General features: G+C 30.5%; 1 protein-coding gene across 3 annotated transcripts; it reads left to right on the top strand.

Moving 5' to 3' along the window:
* On the top strand, positions 1-26,756 carry LOC134682980 (muscle LIM protein Mlp84B-like). 3 transcript variants are annotated; one of them, XM_063541949.1, is made up of 10 exons: positions 1-91; positions 8,993-9,116; positions 11,354-11,519; positions 17,956-18,122; positions 19,419-19,584; positions 20,616-20,776; positions 21,976-22,141; positions 22,555-22,696; positions 25,747-25,840; positions 26,267-26,754. In XM_063541949.1, exons 2-10 carry the CDS (start codon positions 9,020-9,022, stop codon positions 26,332-26,334), a joined length of 1,227 nt encoding a protein of 408 aa, XP_063398019.1. In that variant the 5' UTR covers positions 1-91; positions 8,993-9,019; the 3' UTR covers positions 26,335-26,754. The 3 variants fall into 3 exon arrangements, with proteins under 3 accessions (XP_063398019.1, XP_063398021.1, XP_063398022.1); XM_063541951.1 differs by lacking the exon at positions 1-91 and adding an exon at positions 3,016-3,107 and having other exon boundaries at positions 26,267-26,756; XM_063541952.1 differs by lacking the exon at positions 1-91 and adding an exon at positions 3,793-3,816 and having other exon boundaries at positions 26,267-26,756.
* Positions 26,757-27,626: the final 870 nt, after the last annotated feature.

The following is a 27,626-nucleotide window of genomic DNA, read 5'->3' on the forward strand; positions in this document are numbered from 1 at the left end:
CTTACTGATGCGTGTATTTAGAACAGGTACCGTGTATTTCCGGTTTAAATTAGGAAAACAACACAAGAACAACCGGCTTGAATTTTGACAGGTAAGAAATAGGTAATTTAACAAACACATTAATTAGTGAAGAACCTTGTGGTTTAAATGGACCTTTAAATAGGCTTCATTCCGAAAATATACATGTTATATTGATCAGAAAGGCCTGCAATGAACATAAAGATTAATAAAAACAAATATTTTGGCGCTTCTTTGAGTTGACATTGGCTTTTAAAGATAAATTATGTTTTGAATAAAATTATAATTGTCATCTCATACTTTATAATTGCGTAACTTTTCAAGATCAATAGTATACTCTGATAGAACTTGGGTGTGGTCATAGAGGTTCTTTCGTGGATGAAAAATACACAGGCGCTTGGGTCTATGATACATTTTTTTTTTTTTTTTTTTTAGTAAAATTTTCAATTTTCTATATTTATAATACATATCTATCACTTCTGTGCATGTCTCACCTAGTTTCGAGTGATTTAAACGAACCAGAGAAAATACCAAATTTTACTATCCATACTAAGTTTGTTTCTTAGTATGGATAGTAAAATTTGGTATTTTCTCTGGGTCGTTTAAATCACTCGAAACTAGGTGAGACATGCACAGGAGTGATAGATATGTATTATAAATATAGAAATTGAAAATTTTAATAAAAAAAAAAAAAAAAAAAAAAAAATGTATCATAGACCCAAGCGCCTGTGGAAAAATACGTACATGTACTAGGGAATAAGGACTATAGCCTAATAGTCCAAATAATTATGACGTTTGGCAATGCTATTTTTAATTTTTTTTCTGGGATGCCTTCCTGGTTCAATTTGGCCCTTTAGTTTCAGAGATTTTTTGTAAAAGTTTATGGACGCTTGACACCAAATGATGAGAAAAGCTCACTTGGTCCTGTGGGCTAGGTGAGCTTAAAATGGTCCATCACATCTGTGAAGGCGTCCCAGAAAAAAATTAAAATAGCCTTGTAAGACGTCATAATTATTTGGACTAGGACTATAAATGCTCTTTTGTTTATAAACCAATTATTAATGTTGAAATGACCTATTGCCACTCAAGCCTTATTATATCATATGTCTCTGTTGTTATACACAAGGCAAATGAATGTTTATAAAATGCAAACAAAAACACATTAAAATGCAAGCACATGACAAGATAAAAAAAAAAAGAATATTGTATTCAAACATTCTACATGAATTATCAAATTTTGGAGGATATAAATAAGGAATTGGTTTTATGCTGGAACGTATCCTCATATAATGGATTTTCATGTTATTTAGAAAACAATTGTTACCTCAAAATTTCCATTGAAAAAGAATGCATATAGGACATATAAGTGGGTCTCATTGGGGTCTAAGCATGACGCAGGATTGTTGATTTTTTGTAAGCGTGACACGTGAAAGTCAAAATCTTATGGCGTGAAAACGGGAAATGAGGTCTTGCGGGACCCGGGAAATGACAATAAAATGAGAATTGCATACGTACATAGTGTAAGGGGGATACGGGAATCTGACAAAACAGTAAGCGGAATCCGGGATCGGAACCCCCAATGAGACCCCCATATAAGACGATATGAATAGTAAGGGGGATAGGACCTTTATCAAGACTCCGGGATCAGGTGTTTTTAAGCTCGGGATTTCGGGATTGACCCTTTCAGGATCCGTGAATCCTTTTTTTTTCGGATTTCGGGTCGTCAGGATTTACTTAATTTAAATTCAGGATTTCGGGATCAGGACCTTTCGGCCCTCCTATCCCCCCTCAATAGTAATTAATACATTTTACAAACACTGTATATAAATTGTATGTGGTTGTCACTGGTTTTATGATGATCAAATATATGAATTTATAACAGCAGAAGAAATAAGGCTACTCAAAGACATATCAAACACCTGACAAGCAGTAATCTTTCATTTACTGAGCTACATGAGTATCACATACATGTATATAGGTGCATGGCACATGACAAATGAAAGAAATACATTTATACATGTACTTCTCACTCTCCATATATACAATGTAATATGGTAAACTGTTGAAGAAATCAAAGTTGTAATGTTTATCAAATTCAATTACTGAAAGTCTGGTCCCTTGGAATCTTCCTGAAACTACAAGACTTTTTTTATTTTTGCTAAATCCCTGCTCTTCTGCTTTTTGAGTAGCAAGAACACCTGTTTTACGTTTGACAGTATACAAAATGTACATGTACAATTTACAAATTTTTAAGTAGATTGTTTTTAGCTTTACACTGCCTTCAGACTTCATCTACTGTATTCATGTTTTTCATGACATATTTCTTGTACATATATTTTATAGTGTATATAACTTTAATGTAAACATAGCCCTTGAGGTTAAAAATCTCATCTGCATTTAATCTGCTATGTCTGACAGATGTTATCTGTCGATGTAATTGCTTAAGGTAACATGAGATAAGATTCTTCAACTTAAAATCTATACATGTGCTTGTCGATAAAAAAAAGGTTGTTTTAAAAAAAAATAAAAAAATTAGGTCAATCAGTAAAGACTCCAATGAAAAAGTACCATAAATATTGACCCAGTTAATTGACTTGTATTTGTTTGTTTGGATTTTTTAAATTTGTTTTTTCCTTTATTTTTTTGGGGTCTATATATAAACAAACATGAAATGAAAAAAGCCTATAATATATGTCTTGTTTTTGTCAAATAAATACATTTTATTTTACATGTACTTAGATTTCAGGTATTGATACCTTTTGAGTCAAGATATTTAAGGCAATAAATATATATGCACCCATTAATCTTCAGATTGATTAGATAAATGCATTTATTAATCCTATTACCTTAGGTATCAAGATTTTTTAAATTCCTGGCATTCCACCTTTATAGGTAGTTCGTTTAAGGTGAGATCACATACTTATAAGGATAAATATTTACTATAGCACTGACTAGTAGTTGTATAAATGTGTTGACAAATAGTTCATAATAGCTCATACTAGCCTGAGAAAATGAGTGGTATGTGTATTGCATTTGTGAGGTGATAAGGGTTCATTAATCGGATCATCAACTTCTACATGTTCTAGAAGGTAAAGTCTTTATAAATTTGTATTGAATGATTTTGGTTTAAACTTTTTTTTAATTTTTGAATTTCACGAAAGTTATTTCCTTTATGTAACAGCTGATCAGATAGAAATTGTAAATTATGTAATTGACATATTGATGAGAATTATCAGATATAAACTTTTTTCGCTTTAATATTTTCAAATTTAAAATGAATTTAGGGGAATGTCATTTCCGTTTAACTTATAATCAGATAGAAAATAAATTACGTAATTGATATATATTTATGAGAATTATCAGATGTTAAGAAATATGTTCTTAATGCTGAGAAATACAAAGTTGCAAAATGTTTACATGTACAGGATATATGTGAAAAATCCTAAAATGTTTATCCATTAACTTATATTGATTAAAATTAATGATCAGCTGTTAGATACAAAATCCTTTTTGATTTTTCCTTTTCAAACAGGCATTCTTCTTTAATCAGAACACAGATAAGACTGTAACACTAACATAATCTTATAATTTAAATGTATATCTTAACTATTTCTGAACCAAAGAATCCATGTCTTATCAATGAAGCGTTGTAATTAATTTAGTGTGTGCTTAAAATATTGCATCTGTTAGAACTCTTTAAAATTTACCAATGAGTCAGCTCTAAACAGGAGAAAATAGGAATAAAGTGATAAAGAACTATCTGTGATTCAGACTTAGGACTAATTAAATTTATTTTTAGTAAGTTTTAAATGTTATAGCTGGCATGTTTCTTATTATATATTTTTTTCTTTGCTTCAACTTGCATAAGTCATTCGTAATGACATAATTGTTAGTTAAGTATTTCATGAGTTCAAAAAGAAGAGGCATTGAAATTAAAGTATACTGAATAAAAAAAGAAGTACACCACTGTTATTAATTGCTGTCTTAGTAAAATATTATAATTGCACATAACTTAACAAATGATTTAAATGGGTTTCAATTTTTTGACACAGAGTTTTAAAGGTCATAAACATAAAATTCTGTAAATTTTCTTAAATAAAAAAAAAGTTGACATCCCCTAATTAATTTTTTTCCTTTTTAGCTCACCTGGCCCTTCGGGCCAGGTGAGCTTTTCCCATCACTTGGCGTCCTGCGTCCGTCGTCGTCGTCCGTCGTCGTTAGCTTTTAGAAAAATCTTCTCCTCTGAAACTACTGGACCAAATTAAACCAAACTTGGCCACAATCATAATTGGAGTATCTAGTTTTAAAAATGTGTGGCGTGACCCGGTCAACAAACCAAGATGGCCGCCACGGCTAAAAATAGAACATAGGGGTAAAATGCAGTTTTTGGCTTATAACTCAAAAACCAAAGCATTTAGAGCAAATCTGACAGGGGGTTTAATTGTTTATCAGGTCAAGATCTATCTGCCCTGAAATTTTCAGACGAATCAGACAACCCTTTGTTGGGTTGCTGCCCCTGAATTGGTAATTTTAAGGAAATTTTGCTGTTTTTGGTTATTATCTTGAATATTATTATAGATAGAGATAAACTGTAAACAGCAATAATGTTCATCAAAGTAAGATTAACAAATAAGTCAACATGACCGAAATGGTCAGTTGACCCCTTTAGGAGTTATTGCCCTTTATAGTCAATTTTTTACCATTTTTCGTAAATCTAAGTTATCTTTTACAAAAATCTTCTCCTCTGAAACTTTTGGTCCAAATTAATCCAAACTTGGCCACAATCATTATTGGGGTATCTAGTTTAAAAAATGTGTGGCGTGAATCGGTCAACCAACCAAGATGGCCGCCATGGCTAAAAAAAGAACATAGGGGTAAAATGCAGTTTTTGGCTTATAACTCAAAAACCAAAACATTTAGAGCAAATCTGACAGGGGTTTAATTGTTTATCAGGTCAAGATCTATCTGCCCTGATATTTTCAGACGAATCGGACAACCCTTTGTTGGGTTGCTGCCCCTGAATTGGTAATTTTAAGGAAATTTTGCTGTTTTTTGTTATTATCTTGAATATTATTATAGATAGAGATAAACTGTAAACATCAATAATGTTCAGCAAAGTAGGATTGACAAATAAGTCAACATAACCAAAATGGTCAATTGACCCCCTAAGGAGTAATTGTCCTTTATAGTCAATTTTTAACACTTTTCATAAAATTGGTAAATTTTTATTAACATTTTCCACTGAAACTACTGGGCCAAGTTCATTATAGATAGAGATAATTGTAAGCAGCTAGACAGTTTATTACAGTAAGATTTACAAACACATCACCATTACCAAAACACAATTTTGTCATGAATCCATCTGCTTCCTTTGTTTAATATTCACATAAACCAAGGTGAGCGACACAGGCTCTTAAGAGCCTCTAGTTTAATTAAAATCTCCGTTGTCACCACTAAAATGGAAATAAACTCTGTAAATTCTGTATTGATTTCAAGGTTGTTGTTAGAAATATTAAACTCTTATAAATACATGGTAAAGATGTGGTGTATTATTTGTGTTGTTTAGTATATATTTATACTTTCTATTTCATAATAACAAATAGATTTTTAATCTTTTGCATATATTCCAAAATTAAGGCAGTTCATGTATTGTACATTTTGTACATGTATATGCAGATGATACATTTATTGTTATTTGTCACTCATTAATATATGCATGGACCTTCTACATAAAAGCATGTACATGCATATATTGTGTAACTTATTTCCTTACATATGCATCATGCTATCAAAATTTAAGACTAACAATATATGACAAGAAAACTCATCATATTATACTGGTTTAAGTCATCAATTTAATTGACACATGATTAGCAGTTTACAAAATGAATCAAAGTACTGAAGTACTGAACATCGGATGACTGCAAGCTCTATTGATATTCATTGAAGAAATGTATTTATAACTAACGATAAGGAATGTTATTTTGCACTCGTTTATGTGCGCATATTTTAATATCATGTTTGTAGATCTGTTACAATCCCAACATAAAAGTTAAGTAATGGAAATCTAGGCGATAGTCATACGTTGGAATGCCCTCATGGTCAGCTCCATGTAAAAAGTGGTCCAAGGTACATCAACTTATAATAATATATAAAGGTAAAATTCAGACATAGAAAACAAAACAAGAAAAGCAAAAAGACAGAAAGCAGTGACCCAATATTTAGACTGAAAAAGTCTGTCAAGTGTTGTTAAGAAAAAATAGAGAATAAAAAAAACCTAGATAATGTACATTGTCAGGCTGAAGACACAACTGGTTTCAAGAGCTACTGAAGTATTTATCAAGTGATGAATTCATATAATGTAACTGTATAAAAACAAAGAAGTGGACTCAATAAGGTCAAAATCAAGTAAGCACTAGGGAACAGTAGTTGAAGTGGCCAGATAAATATTTTCTCATTCCTGAAGTAAAAGCTGAAAAAAGGAGATCATAAATTTACTGTATCACTAGCCTGTCAACACTGAGGCCAAGAATTTGAACCCTGCACATGGAAGGTGCTTCCTCACCCAATAAAAACTGACCCACAGTCACTATATACATGTCGTCAAAAGAGCTGAAAGTGGCGTTAAGAACCTCCAATCAATATTAAGGGGGCTAATGCAGGTCTAAATCATTTCTTTTTAATTTAATATAGGATTTCTCTATACTTTTCTATAAATGAACTTTATCTTATACTTAATAGAAAAATGAAATAAAAAAATGAGGTCACCATTCATTTACGCTCACAATCTGCCTTCTAAAGAAGCATTCATTTTTGTTAATGTCCTTTTTTTCTGTTGAACTAATGGGAGAAATAGAGATAATATCAAAATAAAAAAAGAACTAAATTACAGAAATCACTTTAATTTTACAATTATTTAGTTTATGTACAGCTTATTTGAAAAACAACAATAAAAATTAGGTCACAGATGAGTTAAAAAAGATATTTCAATTTTAATGCCAATAAAATGGCATTTTTGCATCAAAGGGAGATAATTTGGAGCTTTTTCAATGATATAGATCTACATTTTAAAAGTCATCTGGGGCCAACATGAATAGATTTTTTTGGAATGATTTTTGTACCGAATGATAAACTAAAAACTGCTAAAGGTAACAAATAAAATTTGTAATGAAAAATTAAAGTTTACTTTTTTTCTGAAAATCTTATACCTGCTAGCCTCCTTAATTGACATTTCTATCATTTGCCAATTATCACATTTTTAGGGGTTTTTTTTGGTATTAAAAATGTAAATACCTATATATATAGCTACCACTAGACACAATATATGTTTTTTTTTTATATAAATAACCTTTTAAGCGTTATTTTTGTAAGATGTACTATGGTAAAGACATGTATCTTAGGCCAAATTACTGTTTATCACATGCATGTTTATTTTAAAATGTATAATCAAAGCTTCTACATGTATACATTTGTGTCTAGGAATAAAGGCAACAGTAGTATACCGCTGTTCAAAACTCATAAATCCATGGACAAAAACCATAATTGGGGTAACAAACTAAAACTGAGGGAAACGCATTAAAAATAAGAGGAGAACAACGACATAACACTTTGTGTCTCATCTGTTCTTTTGTAAATTATTTTCATACATTTTAATGATGATTTATACAATGATAGTATTTTCAATACTTAAATTACACCTGACAAATTGTGGATTATCTGCTGTGCTTGTAATAATGTTCAGTAAAATATGTGTTCAGAAGTAGCAGTACTGAGTACAGTAGTACACAAAAGTTAAGAAAATTACTTTTTATGCTTCACTGCAACAACTTAAAATAGAACATATTTGTATATATCTGGGACTGACATCCTAAAGTAAAATAGTGCCAGTTTCTATTAATACTAAATATGCATGCACTTTAATGTGCACTTAATTCAAAGAAAAAAATACATGCATATTATGACTATGATAAACAAGTGATTTGGAATTGAATTATAAGTAACCTTAACCATAGACATTATAGATCAGTCTGGTTTTCCATCCATTGAATTGTGAGGGGGTATAGGACCTTTGTAGGGACTCTGGGATTGGGTGTTTTTAAGCTCGGGATGTCAGGATTGACCCTTTCAGGATCTGCAAAAAAAAATTTCTTCAAATTTCGGGATTTGGGATTTCAATTTATTTAAATTTGGGACCTCAGGATTTAGTGTTTTTAAGCCCAGGATTTCTGGATCAGGACCCCTCCTACCCTCCCTCATTTGTATTTTTTTCTTGTTTTGACAATGGAAATAATCATGATAATAGAGAGTAAGAAATAGTCTTATCATAAGCAATGATCTTATCATAGATATTTACTAGAGATGATTGTCTCAGTGGGCATTGACTATTGCATTTCGGTTATCTATGTTTTATAACATTTTTTGACAGCTTTTTAAATGATTATAGACCAATTTCAAATTACATTTTATGATTGAGTTAGGATGATTGACCTAAGATCAATCAGAGTTAATAACCTCATTGAATTGTAACACTTTTTAACAGCATTTTGAATGGTTATAGAACAATTTTAAATTCTTTTTTTTTCGATTGAGTTAGGGTGGTTGATCTTATATCAATGATAGTAAACGACCTCAAGGAACAATCAACCCTTTAGTGTGAGATAATAATATTAAGCAATGTGATAGAGGAAATGTACGAGAAACTGCACAATTGTTAAGTGTGGCCATCCATTGAGTTAAGTTTTTCTTTTTACATGGCTCGTCATTTGTTAACCAAAGGTTTTATTATCTTTCATGTTGATTGGTTCATCCCTATTTAAAGGTGAAACTTTTCAATATATTCAATGAACATCTGATATATAAAAAGTTCCTGAACTCAAGCAGTATACTGCTACTTATCAGTTACATAAGAGGGTAAAAGTGACCTAGTAGACATTTACATGTATGCATGTTATTGCATGTACACTTTTATTTTCAGAACTGGCTACATTAAATAGAGATAACCATGCCTGAGTACTGCCCAAGATGTGATAGACCTGTTTACTTTGCTGAAGAAATTGTAGCTATTAGCAAAAAATGGCATAAGTTGTGTTTCAAATGTGGTAAGTGATATTCTATAGAATTGTATATAAAACTTGTCTTGGTATGTATGTACATTGTGCTTGTATGTTCATTTTATATAAAGAACAAAAAAGAACAAATAAACATGTCCCATTTAAGAGAGGTTACTTAAAAGACCCTTAAACATGTTAAATAATCAAAAGAATCTAAATGATGTAGGAATTGATTTTCAAGGATTCCTAGATGATATTCATTTGTATGTACTTTACAAGTATATCACGTACTGTGGATTCATTTATTTTTGTGGGTACCAATTTTCATGGAATGAGGAAAAGTTGAATTTTCATGGATATTTGATTCTGTTGTATTCGGGAAGTCTGCATATATATTCCTTAAGAAGTTTGTTATTTGCTTAACATTTAAATTTGGTAAAAAAACATAAGGGTCGCTGATAACCACGAAATCTACGAAAATTGATATTGAACAAATATTAATGAATCCACAGTTTACATTTGTATCATGGTACCCCCAGTATATATCGAATGTACACAAGATACCATTATCAGGGGGGGGGGAGGGGTTACAGTGCCATTCTTGAGAGACTGATTCCTGGACAGTATTCGCTTTAGTATTTTCTTTAACTAAGATATGGTTTGAGTGCCAATGCGACAACCCTGGGACTCTTCATCCAACATGCCGCAAGTCACATTTTACCCATCACAACTCATTTTATAATATAAAAAAGAAGATGTGGTATGATTGCCAATGAGACAACTATCCACAAAAGACCAAAATGACACAAACATTAACAACTATTGGTCACTGTACGGCCTTCAACAATGAGCAAAGCCATATAACCCATTATGATTTTTAATATGATAAGATGATCTTTTAATGTTTTTTGTTTTTTGTTGGTGTTTTTTAGGGAGATTACTTTCTCATTGACATATCTTCATTATCATTATTTAGTTATGGCTTTAATTTTTGAAATTTCTATATTTTAAGTAAGCACTAGGCATGAAAATGACCATCACACATCAGACTGTGCTTGTCAGCATTGATAAAAAATTGCTTTTATGTGTATGTATATACCATAGAAAGTGAATCTGATACAGAGAATCCATGTTGTATTGGCTACAGCAAAGAGAAGGTGTGATTATATGAGACTTTGGCATCAGATTTATTGAACTTGATCTGTTTTAGAATGATTATATTTCAATATTTTAGTTTCTATCAATAAGATTAAAGGAGATGATACAATCTGCCAGCAGTCAGCTTAAGTTCTCAATAAGGACAGTTATTAATTAAAAGAATAGATCATACATTTATTGTTGGGCTCAATCAATTCTGTGCTCGAGAATGTGTTAAAGTGCATATTTTTACATAATGTAAAGTTAGACGTTTGCATTATATCAATTATTTCCAAAGTATTTTAATTTTCAGATACATGTTAAAGCTAAAATTGAGTAAAATTCACATCCGTTTACATGTTACATAGAGCATATTGAAGATTAAATCAAAATATATTGCAAGCATATAACACAGATTCTGCATTAAGATAATAAGATGTTTTTAAAGATTGTGTATTTCATGATGTTATAAAGCTTTGCAGACATTTTAATCTTTAGGTCAAGAATTTACTAGTCAGAGCTGGTCCATTACCATGGAACTTGTTTGTACTTCAATGCTGCTTTTCTAATCTTATTTTAAATTTTATAAGTAAACCCCAAACAAACTTGACACTAAATATTTAACTCATTAAGTCATGCTTCCATCCTGAAGGTTGTTCCTTCCATAATAGTCTTAATTGATTGATTAATGGTTGTTACTGTGGATTCATTTATTTTCGTGGGTACCAATTTTTGTGGATTGAGAAAAATTTACATGTTCGTGGATATTTAATTTCGTGGTTTTGTCAAAATCTGCACACACATGACACAAGCCTATAAAAAAATTCGGTGTTCGTTGAACATTTAATTTCGTGGTTCACCTGTTCCCACGAAAAATTGGTATCCAACGAATAATAATGAATCCACAGTAAATGATAATATTAAATAAACAATTATTTTGACTATAAAACAAACGTGTACATATATAATTAAGCCAGTTATTTTGTGCCAATTGTTAACAAAAGTACAGTAACAAATCTGTGTTTTTCTAGCTCTGCATGAACATGAACATTAACACATTAGTATTTATTATATATGATAATTTTTCCTGACTTATTGGTTAATTATGAATCTTGTATAACGTAATGTTCATTGAAAATTTTGAACAGGTAATTGTAACAAGCTGTTGGACAGTACTACTTGTACAGGGCATGATGGGGATGCCTTCTGTAAAGCCTGCTATGGAAAGCTGTTTGGACCAAAAGGATATGGATTTGCATCTGGTGCCAGCGGACTTTCTATGGACACAGGCAGACCATACCATGTCACAAGAGAGTAAGTGGTGTTGGAATCAAAATGTATAGGTTGGCAAGTTAACATGTATTTAAGAAACAACTATTACGGATACTGTGGATTCATGATAATTATTCATGGAATTGATTTTTAAATTTTCTCTAAGCTTGTATGCATACTTTGACAAATATCCGCGGAAATGTAAGTTTTCCTCAATCCACAAAATGTGGGACCCATAAAACCAAATGAATCCGCTGTATAGTACCACAATAAATGTTAGTGTGCCATGTTAAGTTACCTTGAATTTGCTTATGAGAATTATTACTATTCTAACTCTAAACCAAAGTGGATGTATCAAGCATTTCACTCACAACTGTCTTGGTATTAATCTATCTGCCATACATATGCTTATAGTATGTATATAAAACTTCCTTAAAGGGAATAGATTGTACATGTATCAACTTTATTTTCTAAAAAAATATTTTTATGTAACATACACAGTCACTCTGTTTTCTAGTCTTTTCTATATAAAGATTGCAGTTAATTGCCAGTCTATGTAAGAATCAGGCAATTTAGGTAAAAATCAAAACATGATCAGAAAAAAACCACCGAGCTTAAATCATGCTATTTGTAAATATTAACCATCATCCTGAATTAAAAATTATTAGTCTTTCGTTTGTGTGTGTCTGGTAATATCAAATAACTTGGTTAGAAAATTGGTTAGAATGATAGCAAATTGCAGGGTAATATCCCCTTATTCGTTAATTTCTAGTGCATTTCAACCGAATTGTATCCTCTATTATCAGAACAGAAAAAGGAAATGAATGTTATTTTTGTGCATAACTACATATTATGAACTCTAATCAATGTCAAACTGGTTGGTTTTTTTTTGTCATGTTTTCACCACTGCCTGATTCTTAGGCAGACTGGCACTTAAAAGAGAAATCATATGTAGATACTAAAGGAACATTCAAACCCATTAGTCTTTAAAAAACAACCTGATACAGTGCCACTTAATTGTAAAACTGTAACCTATCAGTGAAGTGGCCATAAGTACTATACATGTATACCTTTTTATGCAGTTTAATGTTAATGCTTTTATATCCATTTGTAATTTCAATCAGTTCACTGTCTGTGTATTTATTACATTGTATTAGTGTCAAATGGTAAATTAATTAAAAAAAGTAACATATTTTCAGGTATCTTTATTTATAACGGTTTAAACCATATCATACTAATTAATAATATTATAATTAATAAGTATGATATGGTTTCAGAATGTCTTTTTAAAAAATGAATTGAAATTGTATGACAGCAGATGATCATTTTCATAAGATAATTTTAAAATAGTATCTCCTGAAAAAAATTCTTTATAATTAAAGTCAGTCACTGGCTAAATGTCCATTTGTATCGTGTAATTATAATACCTGAAAAATCTTGTGATATTGATCAGTGAATTCATATGGACATAATGATAAGATGCTACGGAAATTCTTGCATATGATTGAACGAAGGAATAAATAATTATATCTTGATATATAATAATTCATAATACAACTCATGGTGAACTAATTGTAAAGGCTTCTAGAAATAAAAATTGAGACGAAGGATCATTAATCAGTTTTTTTCCAAAAATAGGTAACTCCAGATAGATTTTATTTTAGAAACATTGTATAAAGTTGAGGCATGTTAGATTGATTATAAAAAGTGTGATTTACGTAAATCTGGCACATGATATGATGAATACTGTCTGGGCAACACTATTTGGTTTCAAGGTACATGAGGTAATCTTCTCATGAGTTATAAATCAGATCAAAGCAAAATTTAAACTGAATCCACATATGTTATTTGAAAGCATATAAAAAGATACTCTTTTTATCTCTATAGACAATTTAACGATTAAAATTTTAGTATCAGAATCAAAATCAAAATTTGAATATAATTTTTTTATTTTGAAAATTTGCTATGAAAATATAAGAACATGTTTCAAAATATAAATGAAAGCTAGCTAGTGACCATCACATTTGAAAAAAAAGTCTTACAGCTCATCATGCAAAATGTGATAGTAAATTTGCATTTAAAAATAAAAAGCAGTAATAATAACAGATTAAAACATATAACCTTCCCTTTTTATTGAAAATTTTTGACATATATTATGTCCTAATTAAGCCCCTTGTTCAGGTTTTGTGTTCAGGGTAACATGAATCCAGTGTTTCATTGTAATCAAAAGTCATTGCATCTGATTCGATATTGTCTATTTTAAATTTTAAGAAATAGCTATAATTTGGAATGAGCGTGACATCTCTCAAGAATAGACCAACTTAAGCGCATGCAAAGTGCAATAACTCAACATGTATTTGATTAAGACTGTCAAATTATTTTAAAACAAAGTTGAATTGTTGCTAGTGAAATCGGTGTGATGAGACCAACATAGCTTAAGGACATAAATAATCACTTCAATTTCATTAAAGTTATGTGCCATGGTGGAATTAATTAATCAATGAATTCATGGACAGCATTGTTACATTATCACCTGCGAAATTGTCAAGTCGTAGAAACGTAATTAAAAGTATGGATATTTATCAATTTCTTGGCTTCCCCTGGTATTCTTTAAACTTCTAGGTTCATTTTCAAAATAAATATTTATGAATCGGATATAAATCTCGTGAGATGTCATTACGTTCTAACGTTTGTTTATTGAGTTGTTGAGAAAGTCAGGAAAATCTGGATTCTGCTCACAGAAATTTATTTACGGTGGGATAATACATTGTAAACAATAGGCTAGCAATGTGTTTTGAATGATTTGTGTACATTTCCTTAGAAAAAATGCCACAGTTCCAAACGGTTACTAACTTTATGTAAACTCAACAGATGGTTTTTACTTGAAAAGTTTGGATTTTACAATTCTAAAGGAATAATCTATGCATATAATTTAAAGGTGATTTTATAGTGCCATAATAGCTAGAAACAAATAATTTGTGAAATAATAAAACATGTTTTTTTGCGTTAACTTGTATATATTTCATAGATTAAAAAACTAACATATGATAGTGCTTAAAAGGAAGAATATTTGCTGGTGAACATATAAAAAGAAATAGAAAATTGAAACTGAAGTATGGGATATTGACTGTGATTTATATAGTGTTGGATTATTCTTAATTTTTAAATTCCATTGAAGTTTAAACTGTCATTTGACTGTTTTGTTTTAACAAACTTGACCAGTGGTCTTCAGACAATGTGTAAGAACATGAATGGGGAGGTAAGTTTTAATTAATGAGGATACCACACTATGTTTATATATTTATTTAAAGGGTTGAATTTTGAAAATGTGTTTTGGGGATGGTGTATTGTTCAAAATGATTGGATATTGTGAATGCCCTCCTAAGATAGTAGACCTAAGGAATTGAGAATAGAGTGGGGATTCTTTCAAAGAAACAACAATTTTAACCTGATCAAGGAACAATAAATAGCAAAAGCTCCCAATGAAGCCTTTATGTTATTCAGTCTTTCCAAAAGTCCATTTACTGTACATGTCCTTTGTTTGGCCTGTCCCCATATCAGAATTATATATTTGGTTTACTTTCATTTACTTTGGTTAAAGATAGGTATTATATATTAAAGTCCAGATTTTAAAATATAGGTTATAGTTTTTATAGATGGTAGTTAACCATGAAGTTGTAGTCAAAACAGCTAGAAACATAGTACTCATGGGTTTTTTTTTTGTTTTTTTTTAAAACTTGTGACAGTTTAGGTTTTTGCTCAGATTTAAAGATTCATAGAAATGTGATAATAAGGGCATATGGCCAGATATAATCCTATAGACATATATATACTTGTTTTTGGCATATTTTTAGATGTTAAAGTCTAATTCAATGTTTTCTTATGATTACATGGATTAAGGACTATGAAATTTATGCCTAAGCCCTCATCATTGTGCCTAATGTGTGTCATTTTTCTGTTGTCTATATATACACAAGTTCATAATTTAGAAAATATCTAAGAATTTGAATCAAGTTAGTTGAACTTAGATAATTAAGTCAAGTAAGCTACACCTTCTGGCAGTACAAGATGTTTATTTTAGTCAATTTCTAAAACCTATAATGGCCGGTGTATAAAGGTTCATCACCTCTACAATTCTTTTGAGAGGAGTACAACATTAACCTTTGCCCTCATTTCGTACTTCAATAAACTAGTTCAGCATTGATTAACTATTTTTGAGTCACTTTGACCTATATTTTATGCTTCAACAAATCTTTCTTCTATCAAACTAATTTGCAATAAAAAAATACAACATTGATATTTCTATCACTATACAATCCTATAAAACCTGGGAATCTTGTTAAGAAACTCTACAAACAAATTTTCCTGGATTTTAAAAGTGATTGATTTCAAGTTTTTTTATTTTTGACGAAATGTTTGTTCAAGAGTTATTTAGTACACCCCTTTGTACCATCTCAAATGAATAAGGCCTTCTTACTTAAATCCTTTCCTCCATAATGACGCCTTTTGACGCCTGTGTAGAACCTCAGTTGAAACTCTTTGACTACAAAATGTCTGCATCAGACTTTAAAAAAAATTGTATCCAATATGAAAAGGACATTCATAAGAATATCTAACTTGAATTTCATTGATGAAATATTCGTTTTCACAATGCATTAATACTTTAAACCTGATGATTTTTTTTTTGATTGAAAAAATCCTATGTGAATCAAGTATGTGAGAGAAAAAAATCCATGGAGGAAAGGGATAGATGTTTACAAATTTACATACACGTGGCATACGTTATCACTGTTGTCAAAATTGCCAAATTTATACTTTTGAATTTTCAAAATGGAAAAAGTCTTCCTGATGATAAGTTAAATTGTATTTGTGAGAAGATTCCATATGGTTGCAAAATTATGAGCTGTATTCACCATAAAATACAGATTAAAGATTGCAACAATTTTTTTATTTTTTTTATGCCTCTTGAATGATGTCTTAAAAAAGCAAGACAGTTTCATGATGGTAAATTCAAAGATGGCCTGGGCATTAATGCCTTGTAATACTGTAGAATCAAATTATTATTGTTGGGATTTCTTGGTTATCATGTAAACCATAAATTAAGTTCAAATTTACTTAAGGTTTGTATGCATATTTTTTTTCAAAACCATGATGAAATCAAACATCCATGAAACTAAAAATTTTCCCATTATCAACCAATTGAAGTGAAACCACAGCAGGGACAAAACTTAAAGGGGGCCCAGTCGCCCATGGCTCCTAGATTTTGAGCTTGGCCCCTAAACTTTCAGTTAAATTTCAGTTGAACATATAGAAACTAATTATGAAATATCTAATCTGGGCTCCTAGCTTAAAATTCCCAAGTTTAGTCCCTGCACAGTACATAAGATTATTATATAAAAAGCTTTTGTTTTAATACAAAATCAATGCATAGCTTTTTTATGATATAAAATCAATGGTTAGTTTGAACTTGATAGCCATGATTAAATGACAAACCAGTTTGCTCTGATTTCATAGTCTTTCTGAATCATGGTATCATACGCTTTGCTTTTTTATGAATAATTCTCCACTGTTGCAATAATGTTTTTGGAAAGTGGTTACTGTACTTCTGCTTTCTTGAGTATTTTTGTCATCTTGTTGAAATACAGCGTCCCATGGATTTGCTTATGGTTTAAACGAATAAATGTAACAGTTATATTAGTTACCAGGTACAAGTTTACAAATACATGAAAAATGTAACTATTTTATTCAAATGTAAACAACTTAAATACAGGGGATTCATTATTATTTGTTGGATACCAATTTTCATGGTTTTTCATGGATACAGGTGAATCACAAATTCAAATGGGCGACAAATTACAATTTTTTATCAGGTTGAATGCAGGATGAAGCAAAACCAAGAAAACACATATTAATGAAAAAAGGCGAAACCGTTTTTGGAAATCCACGAAAATAACTACCAAAGAATATAAATGAATCTGAATTAAAATTTCCTCTGAAACAGCTTTTTCAAGCAAAATTTTTTCAAACAAAATTAAATTATAAAATATCACAAAGGTAAACTGTTGAATTAAAAGTTACAAATTCTGTATAAATGAATTAAATTTGAAACGAATAACAGTGTTTCACCCATGAATAGATATGTGAGAAAATAAATGATAAAATAAATATCTGTTTTACCAAAGGTATGTAAAAGTAATGACATAGCTAGTCATGACTATTTCTGCTCTGTTACAAAAACTCTGTAAATCTGAGTTCAAAATCAAAGTTAAAACTTAACTGACAACACAATGGATAAAAATTTTGGAACAGACAAATTGACATGAACCACAGTATTCAAACAACAACATAACAAGCTAAAAAAACTGAGCAACACATGCATATTTTACAACTAAAGTTTTACATTATCCTCAATGTCAAACAATTTGATAATTGTTAATTTAATAGTACAGATAGTATGTTATATTTTTTTAAATTTCAGTAATGTATCACACATACAGACAGCCCAAATAGCTCCAAAGTTAAACGGAACAGAGAAGCCCAGGTTTGGATCAGCTAATGGTTGTCCTCGGTGTGGTAAACAGGTCTACTTTGCTGAGGAAAAAAGAGCACTAGGAAAAAAGTGGCACAAAATTTGTCTAAATTGTCGTAAGTAATTGTTGTACTTGTATCAACATTCTTTCATCATATAAAATACAAAACATATCATAGATAAAATAAAATTGAGAATGGAAACTGGAATGTATCAAAGAGACAACAATTGTCCAAAGTGCAGAAAACAGCTGAATGCTACCAATGGGTCTTCAACATTGCAAAAAAAATCCTGCAACTGGAAGCTGGCTTTAGCTGGCCCCTTAAATAAATAATTACTATTTCAGCAAAATAGATAGATTCCTAAAATAAAATGTATGTATGTATGCAAGACACATGTTTCTCTACAAAAGATTAATCAGTAGCGCTTGATTCAAAAAAGTCAAAAGGTGAAATGGACACTTGTATACAAATAGTTAAATGCTATGTTGACCTCTTGGTAAATTGACTGGTTTTGAAGCGTTGTTGGATAGCTGTCTTAGTAACATGTACAGCACCTTTTTTTCTTTATTCTAAATATGAACCATGATCATGGTGTTGAAATCTGTTGAAAGTTTGTTGACCAGCAGTTCTCGTCATTAAAGAACTACGCTAATTAGTAAATATTGAATGATACAGCAGAATGAAGCATTTTCTATATTGATATGATAAAGATAAATTATGTATCAGCTTTTTCTGACCAGTTTTCCTAACAATAAAGCAATAATCATCAGTTATGATGTACGGAACACAAGAGATCTTTTGTTCTCATATTATCTCCGTGGTTTTATCATCTATTGATTTATTGTAATCTTGTCTCTTCAATTCTAATGAGACAATTGTTGCTACTACATATGTGAAATAAATAGAGGATTTACCGATTATATTCTATTGTTCACAATATTTATTACTATATATAATGAGAATAAATCTTTTTAAACAGAAAAAAACATTATCTTTGATGAATTTGAAAATGGGAAATGGATTATTAAAAGTTATGATTAAACAAGTCTGTATATAGAAATATGGAATTAAAATGTTTATAATATTTTTTTATGTGTTTTATCTGATATTTATGTCACCTGATCCCAGCTAGGATATTATGTTTCAAAATTCTAAAGACAATACTTCAAAAGCAAGATGTCTTTCTTACCTGAGTTTTATTGCTTTATTTCTTTTACATTATAAAGAATTTTAATAAAAACAATGTTAATGTTTCTTGACCTTTGTTATTATTGATTTTAGACAAAGCTGGCTTAGAAATATCAAATTATATATGTTGGAACTTTTATATTTTGATTAATTTCTGTGAATAAATTTTCCAGAAATTTCAATTGATGCTATGAGTTTGATTATTTTTATATTTATTAACAGATAGTTGTAAGAAGCTATTAGACAGTACAACATGTAACGATCACGACGGAGAGATTTATTGTAAGGCTTGTTACGGTAAAAGTTTTGGACCTAAAGGTTACGGATTTGCAGGTGGAGCCTCTGGATTAAACATGGATACTGGCGTTAAAGGGGAGATTACTACAAGGTATTTTATTATTCAGCTGAACATCAATGAAATTATATACATGAATAATTTAAAAGATTTTATATAGTACATTAACTCATGATGACAAAAAAAATCCCTAGAGGTACTAGACAAAATATAACAAACAATCCAATTTCAAAAGGCAGAAATGCCTTAAAAATGAAGCCCCTGTATATCTCACCGAAAAATTTAAAGAAATGCCAGAAATAAAGCAATATTGTTTGAGAAATGCCTCTTGCAAAAATTTACAAATTCCAAAAGCCAAAACAGAGCTTTATAAAAAATCTTTTATATATTCAGGATCTATTTTATGGAATAATTTACCAATATCCATGAAAAAATCAACATCAAGTACAAGCTCATTCAAAAAAGATTTAAAAAATTACTGGTTGGAACATTAAGAAGCTGTGTTTTTTATATGCATAATTATTTTCACACACTTACTCAAACTTGTTATTGTTGATGTTATTACTATAGATATATGTCATATGTGAATTTGTAATTTTTACCTGTTGTGAAAATTGTATACTTCATTTTTTATTTCATTATTCATGTATGTGTGTCTGTTTGATATTTTGTAATTGTTTGTTATATTTCATTGTATTTCATGAGGGCCTCAGGGAAGATTAGCTTTATAGCTAACTGTGTAACCCTCTTTAAATAAAGAATTATTATTATATTATTATTATATTATAATTGAAACGTGAAACATGAATTGAAATGGTAAATAAAATAGAAATTTAAACTTTTTATAAGTAATTCTGAATTAATTTCTCTGTAAGTTGTCTGTATGCTGATAAATAAAAATACTAACTGAAACATAAGTGCAGTACATTTAAGTACAAAAATGGTCTGAACAAAAAGATATATGCTATTGAGTTTTGAAATTTACAATCCAAATATTGTACCCAATAAATCTGAAAATAGATTTTAAGATAAAGACTTGTACAAATTTACTAATATTTTATATACAGATAGTTATTGGGAAAAAAGAGGAAGACTATTTCAAGGAAATTATATTTGATTTGTAGGGATGTATCTACTTATCAGAAGGCCCAGGCTGCCCCTTTGATCAATGGAAATGAAAAGTTTGGAGGGGGAAACATGTGTCCTAAGTGTGGAAAATCTGTTTACTTTGCTGAGGAAGTCAATGCCATGGGCAAGAAATACCACAAGCTTTGCCTAAGATGTGGTAAGTAGTCAATGTGATGGACAGGAAATACCATAAACTTTGCCTTAGGTTTGGTAAGTAATCAATGCCATGGGCAGGAAATACCATAAACTTTGCCTTAGGTTTAGTCAGTAATCAATGCCATGGGCAGAAAATACCATAAACTTTGCCTTAGGTTTAGTAAGTAATCAATGCCATGGGCAGGAAATACCATAAACTTTGCCTTAGGTTTGGTAAGTAATCAATGCCATAATGGACAGGAAATACCATAAACTTTGCCTTAGGTTTAGTAAGTAATCAATGCCATGGGCGAAAATACCATAAACTTTGCCTTAGGTTTGGTAAGTAATCAATGCCATGGGCAGAAAATACCATTAACTTTGCCTTAGGTTTGGTAAGTAATCAATGCCATGGGCAGGAAATACCATAAACTTTGCCTTAGGTTTGGTAAGTAATCAATGCCATGGGCAGGAAATACCATAAACTTTGCCTTAGGTTTGGTAAGTAATCTATGCCATGGACAGGAAATACGGTAAACTTTGCCTTAGGTTTAGTAAGTAATCAATGCCATGGGCAGGAAATACCATAAACTTTACCTTAGGTTTAGTAAGTAATCAATGCCATGGGCGGGAAATACCACAAACTTTGCCTTAGATGGGGTAGGTAGCCACTTAGGGACGACATCAAAAGTTCAATGAAGGATAAAAAACTTAATTCAATAAAAGGTACTTTTCTAGTTCATACTTTACTTTAAATTTTCTGTAGGTTCTTAGTTTATTTCCATTTATTGAATTATCATCATTAAAGAGACAATGTTTCCAAAATATAATGTAATTTTCATTGAGCTTCTTCACAACGACTAAAAGTATATAATGAGTAGTCTATGGGCAGGAAATACAAAATCTCTGCCTTTTTAAAATGTGGTAATTAGTGTCAATTCGATGAGAAGAAAATAGCCTCACTTTTGTCTTTGATGTGTTTGAAAAACTAATATATTTTACCAGTGCTTGACTACTCAAAAATGGTTAATGACAAAGAGCAAATTTTAGCAAACAGCTGTTTCTCAGATAAATGTGTCTGAGAATACAATTTAAAAAAAATTGAAAAAACAGAAAAGAATAACTATTTTTTTTATAAATACCTGGGTATACCATTAAGCTTTGAAATGTGTGGCATTATTTATTTGAATTATCTTAACTCATGTCAATACTGTTTTCCAGGTAACTGTAACAAGATGTTAGATAGTACTACCTGTACAGATCATGGCAATGATGTTTACTGTAAGAATTGTTATGGAAAGCTGTTTGGACCTAAAGGATATGGATTTGCTGGAGGAGCGTCTGGACTCTCCATGGACACAGGAAATCCTGATGAAGTTACTCGAGAGTAAGATTGATATGCAGATTGAACAGAAAATGAACAAACAAACTTATAAATATTTATAAATAGAAATAAGATATGATATGAGTGCCAATGAGACATTCTCTCCATGAAAGTCACTATGTGTAAAAAGTAAACAATTATAAGTCAAAGTATGGACTTCATCACGGAGCCAATACAATGACTAGTGTAAAACAACTCAAACAAGCAACCAACTTATCTACCGGTATATAAAAAACAAGAAACGAGAAACCCTAATGAACATCAACAAACCAAAACCACTGAACAACAAAACCATGTTTTTTTTTATAATCAACATATATTTACCTTTAATATCTTCAGTCTCGCATGATGCAACTTTAAACTCATAATGTATAAAATACACGATTTTTTGAAAAATTTCTTGACATTTATTACAGAAATGTATCCAGCTTATGTATTGCCCAGGCTGCACCACTGCTTCCTGATACCAAACAAAATGCTGTAATAGGGGGTGGGGACATTTGTCCTAGGTGTGGCAAAGCTGTTTACTTTGCAGAGAAAGTATTTGGAGGAGGACAGGTATGTCTTAAATAAACAAAAGCTGGGTCTTCATGTTCTTCATACAACAGCTAAGGGCTGTTCCAGAAAATACTATGTCCCCCCCAGGAACGGCACTTTTTTTTAACCCCCACCACTCACAGAAATAAAATTTAATTAGAACAGCACTCCCTTTGCATTTTGGTATTTCAAATACAACCACCCACATAATATTCAAAAAAATTGCCTTCCCTGGGGGGGCATAGTATTTTCTGGAACAGCCCTAATGATAAAAGTTGGATCCATAGAAAAGGGGGAGACAAAGACATAAATTTATGGGGAATTACGAATTTAGACTACAGTCACTACTTTTACACCTAAATAAAATTACAAAAAGAAGCATTCATTTCTTAAATACTGCTTCCTAAATCTGTTTTACATTTGATACAAGTTTTAAAATAAAAAAAATAATCTATAGAAATATTAAACATTGTATAGGGAGATTATTAAGTGTTCATGGATATTTTCCATCAACTTTGTTTCTACATGATCAACAGGTATTGCAAACCTTAATTGAAGATTTAACACGTATTAAAATGGAACACAACATATGTGTATACAATAAACATTATATCTTAATGTAACCAACATTGTTATAAAAATAACATATCATTTATTATGATTACAAGGCAAGGCAAGGCAAAAGTCAAATCAAAATAATCTTTTTGCTCTTATTACTGCCCTATCAAAAAACCTGACAGGAACAATGCCATAGTTATTGCAAGTTATTTTAAAGTTTAAGTGCATTTCAATGATATCCTCTGGTGATACAGACTCTGTAATTTTATGTTATCCTTTGTCTTACTTCCTATTTTAAGATAATTTCTTTCTTTGCTAGGATGAAAATCCATCTGCAGATGATCAGGTTAATAAGTAAAACTTTTTGTAACACTGTGGCAAACTATTTGCTTCTCCTTGAGATCTATTGTTGTAATCTAAAATCATAGATACAAAACTTACATTCTTTTTAGGATTATATATGAATGTTGATACTAGAAAATTTCTGTAATAACATTTTTCTTCTGAAAATGAGATATGTCTACTGTGGATTCATTAATATTTGTTTGATACACATTTTAATAGATTTAGATTTCAAATTTCCAACAAAGAACACATTTACTATTGATAGGAGGTCTCATTGGGGTCTGAGCGTGACGCGGGATTGCCGATTTTTTGTAAGCGTGACACGTGAAAGTCAAATTACTGAGTCGTGAAAATGGGAAATGAGGTCTTGCGGGAACTGGAAAATGAGAAAAAAATGAGAATTGCTTACGTACATAGTGTAAACGGGATACAGGAATCTGACTAAACAGTAAGCTGGATCCGGGATTGGAACCTCCCAATGAGACCCCCTTGATATAAATGCAGACATTAGCAAACCCATAAAATCAAATATCCCAGAACATATCATTTTCCCTCAATCCACAAAAAATGGTATCTATGGTAATAACTGAATCCACAGTACCATATAAGTTTCAGTTCTATTTTAACTTGAGAGAGATATGCATGCAGTTATCAATAACATTAAAGATTCCTTGTGCAATTATTGAAATTGATGATAAATAATATATACAAGGAATATAAGGAACGGAACAATTTTTCAGAATTAATTCAAAATTGATCTTTTCAAATGCATTAAATAGACAGCTTTCTATGCTTTGAACAAGTGCATTTAATTCCTTTGGATGTATTTTGTCTATTTAAACCTTTATTTCCTTTGCTATAGTCTTTCCTTTCACTGAATAACTACTTCATGAGAAAGTTATCTCTTAATTGTTGTCGCATTCTTAGCTATTGACACCTTTGTTCTTTTAGAATTGAGCTGTGTTGGAACCCTTATGCAAATAAATATCAATACATCTTTTACTTATGTTGGGTTTAAAAAGTCTCTATGGAAAGTTTGAAACTGTTTAAAAAATGATTCTTCCAATGAACCATACAAAATAGGCCAACAATTTTCCTTTATCTGGTATTTGAATGTTTGAAAATCAATTGGAGTCTTGCTAATGTTCACATATGTCATTGTATGTGCACTTCTGTAAGGTTGAATTCTATCTGATGCAGCTAAATAGATATCTTGACAAAATTAACTTCTTATATGAAATAAAAAATTCTCATTTATAGAATAATGATATAAATATTTTGTTTATAATGCACAGAGTTTCAATTATTTTCTTAATGGTTTATTTAATATCAAAAAGAAGATGTGGTATGATTGCCAATGAGACAACTATCCACAAAAGACCAAAATGACACAGACATTAACAACTATAGGTCACCGATGGCCTTCAACAATGAGCAAAGCCCATACCGCATAGTCAGCTATAAAAGACCCCGATAGGACAATGTAAAACAATTCAAACGAGAAAACTAATGAAGTTTGTTATCATCATTTGTTGAGACCTGTTGGCTTATCATTGCTTTCAGTTTTTATTGTTGAAGGAAATATGAGTGCACAGAGAGTACCATAGCAGAAAAACATTCCAGGTCAATTAAGTTTGGAATAAAATGCACCTGCCAAATGCATGTTTTTATTTAAAAACTCACAGCTTCATTGTTGACAGGCTAGTGATATCGTAGTTGGTCTGTCAACCAAGTGGGTCTCATTTGGGTCTAAGCGAGACGTGGAATTGCAGATATTTTGTAAGCGTGACACGTGAAAGTCAAATTATTATGCGTCGTGAAAATGGGAAATGAGGTCTAGCGGGACCCTGAAAATGACAAAAAAATGAGAATTGCTTACGTACATTGTAAGCGGGATACGGCAATCTGACAAAACAGTAAGAGGATCCGGGATCGGAACCCCCCAATGAGACCCCCAACCAACTCCCTGAAATGTAATAAATGTTGAGCAGGTCAATGAGACAGCAACTGAACAATATAAATAACAAATAACAATCTTGAAAACAAGGCTTCAATTGTAGGCAGGTTTCTTTACAATTTGTAGAGCTCTAAATCACAACAAGTTGAGAAATGATGTCAGCATAGGGTCTTTATGTATTGTTACAGTCTTATTATTTTGTTTTTTACAGACATATCACAAGAGTTGTTTTAAATGTACTGCCTGTGGGAAAGGACTGGATTCTACTACACTCACCCATAAAGAAGATGAAGTCTTTTGTAGATGTAAGTTACATATGATGGTAGCTAATTCTTTAAAAAAAATATGATAAGTATGGAGTAAATCTTACACAAATTTATGGACATAAATGCCAGTACATCCAGTGGAAGACAATAGTTCTCAATCTAAGATAGTCATATGTTCAACTGGGCTGTATGGCCATTTCCAATATTAAAAATTATAGTTTACTGGAACAATGGCCTAACAAACAAAACAAGCTTTTCATAAAGGGACATATACAAGTAAATTCACAGTCTTCAACATTTCATCTTTCTCTCACCTTTATTTTGCTGTAGTATTCATGTTCATAATCTCACTGGCATCATGAGCGCATTTGTGCATTATGTCTTAGTAAAGAAAAAACATCATGTATTTCTAAATAGCAGTATCAAACATGTCAAAAGAAACATGAACTTTTGTATTTTTTTCAGCGTGTTATGCAAAATATTTTGGACCAAAAGGATTTGGATTTGGACAAACTCTTCAGCATACAGGATAAAATAGAATAAGTGGAATACAAAAGATGTTATATCTTCTCAAGAAAATCAAACCTGGCATTATCACAGATTAGTTTAAATGGACAGGATGTCTTTAACAAATTTAACCTTATGCACAAAATGTTTGTAAGTTTTGGTTTTTAATACATGAAGATATTTTTGTATAAGTTAACATTGATGTTTATTGGACTGATGTTTTATGCATATGAAAATGTCAAATATATTTGAATGAAATTTCTTCTTTTTTATTTTACTGAATTTTTTAGTCATGTATCTTTTAGCTGCCTACATTTTACAGATTATATGCATATAGGTTAAATTGTTTTTAAAAGAATCTCAAAAAGTTTTTTTTTTAAATGCCTAAAAATGGTACTGGTAATTTAAATGATTCTTTGACTGTTTGGTTTAATAACTAACAACACAATTTTTACCAACAACACAATTTTTATATGCCTATCATTAATCATCAACCTTTTTAAAATCTGTTTATGAATATACATGATCTGAAATATGCTCTGTCATAATGATAAAGTTAAATTTATATGTTTGTTTTTTTGTATTTATTTAATTGAATTTAATCATTAAATGGGTATACTTTTTTATTGAATTTAATCATTAAATGGGTATACTTTTTTATTGAATTTAATCATTAAATGGGTATACTTTTTTACTGAATTTAATCATTAAATGGGTATACTTTTTTATTGAATTTAATCATTAAATGGGTATACTTTTTTTTACTGAATTTGTATTCTGAATGGTACTCTACACAAATTAAATTTGTTGATTAAAATCAAACTAGTTCAGTTAACTTGTAATTTATAAGTTTTTTTTTGTTTATTTTAAAATTTATAATATTTTTATAAAAAAATCATGTTTTCTTTCTATTTATACAAAATTTATATAGATGATATTACCCTTACCACATATCAAGAAACATAAAGTTATATTTTGCTTGTCAGACAAAATGGTTGTGTGCATTCCATGATTAAAGGTTACTTTGGTATGGCTTATTTTTATGTTAGGAATATAATGTTAGTTAATGATAAAGACTTGCATTCATACAATTGTAGTTTTCAGACTTTTGATTAACTGTTTTAATCAAAAGATTTTTGACCTATGGGAACTTTTTATTCCCCCTGAAAAGAAAGTTTTTGGTTGAAGTAATTCAGAATCATTGCATTGTACATGACCAGTATGAACAGGATTTTTCTAGTTTGTTGAGCACAGTTGGAAGTTTTGTACAGAGAAGTGTAAATTATCAGGTTTAAAATGAAAAACTTGATATAAAATT

The sequence above is a fragment of the Mytilus trossulus genome, chromosome 9, assembly GCF_036588685.1.
Source record: "Mytilus trossulus isolate FHL-02 chromosome 9, PNRI_Mtr1.1.1.hap1, whole genome shotgun sequence".
NCBI lineage: Eukaryota > Metazoa > Mollusca > Bivalvia > Mytilida > Mytilidae > Mytilus > Mytilus trossulus.

Bases quoted from the DNA above. Each gene is read 5' to 3' on its own strand.
- LOC134682980 (XM_063541949.1), top strand. From the start codon at position 9,020: ATGCCTGAGTACTGCCCAAGATGTGATAGACCTGTTTACTTTGCTGAA. The intron at 9,117-11,353 runs GTAAGTGATATT...AATTTTGAACAG, and splicing joins TAAGTTGTGTTTCAAATGTG to GTAATTGTAACAAGCTGTTG. The intron at 22,697-25,746 runs GTATGTCTTAAA...TGTTTTTTACAG, and splicing joins AAGTATTTGGAGGAGGACAG to ACATATCACAAGAGTTGTTT.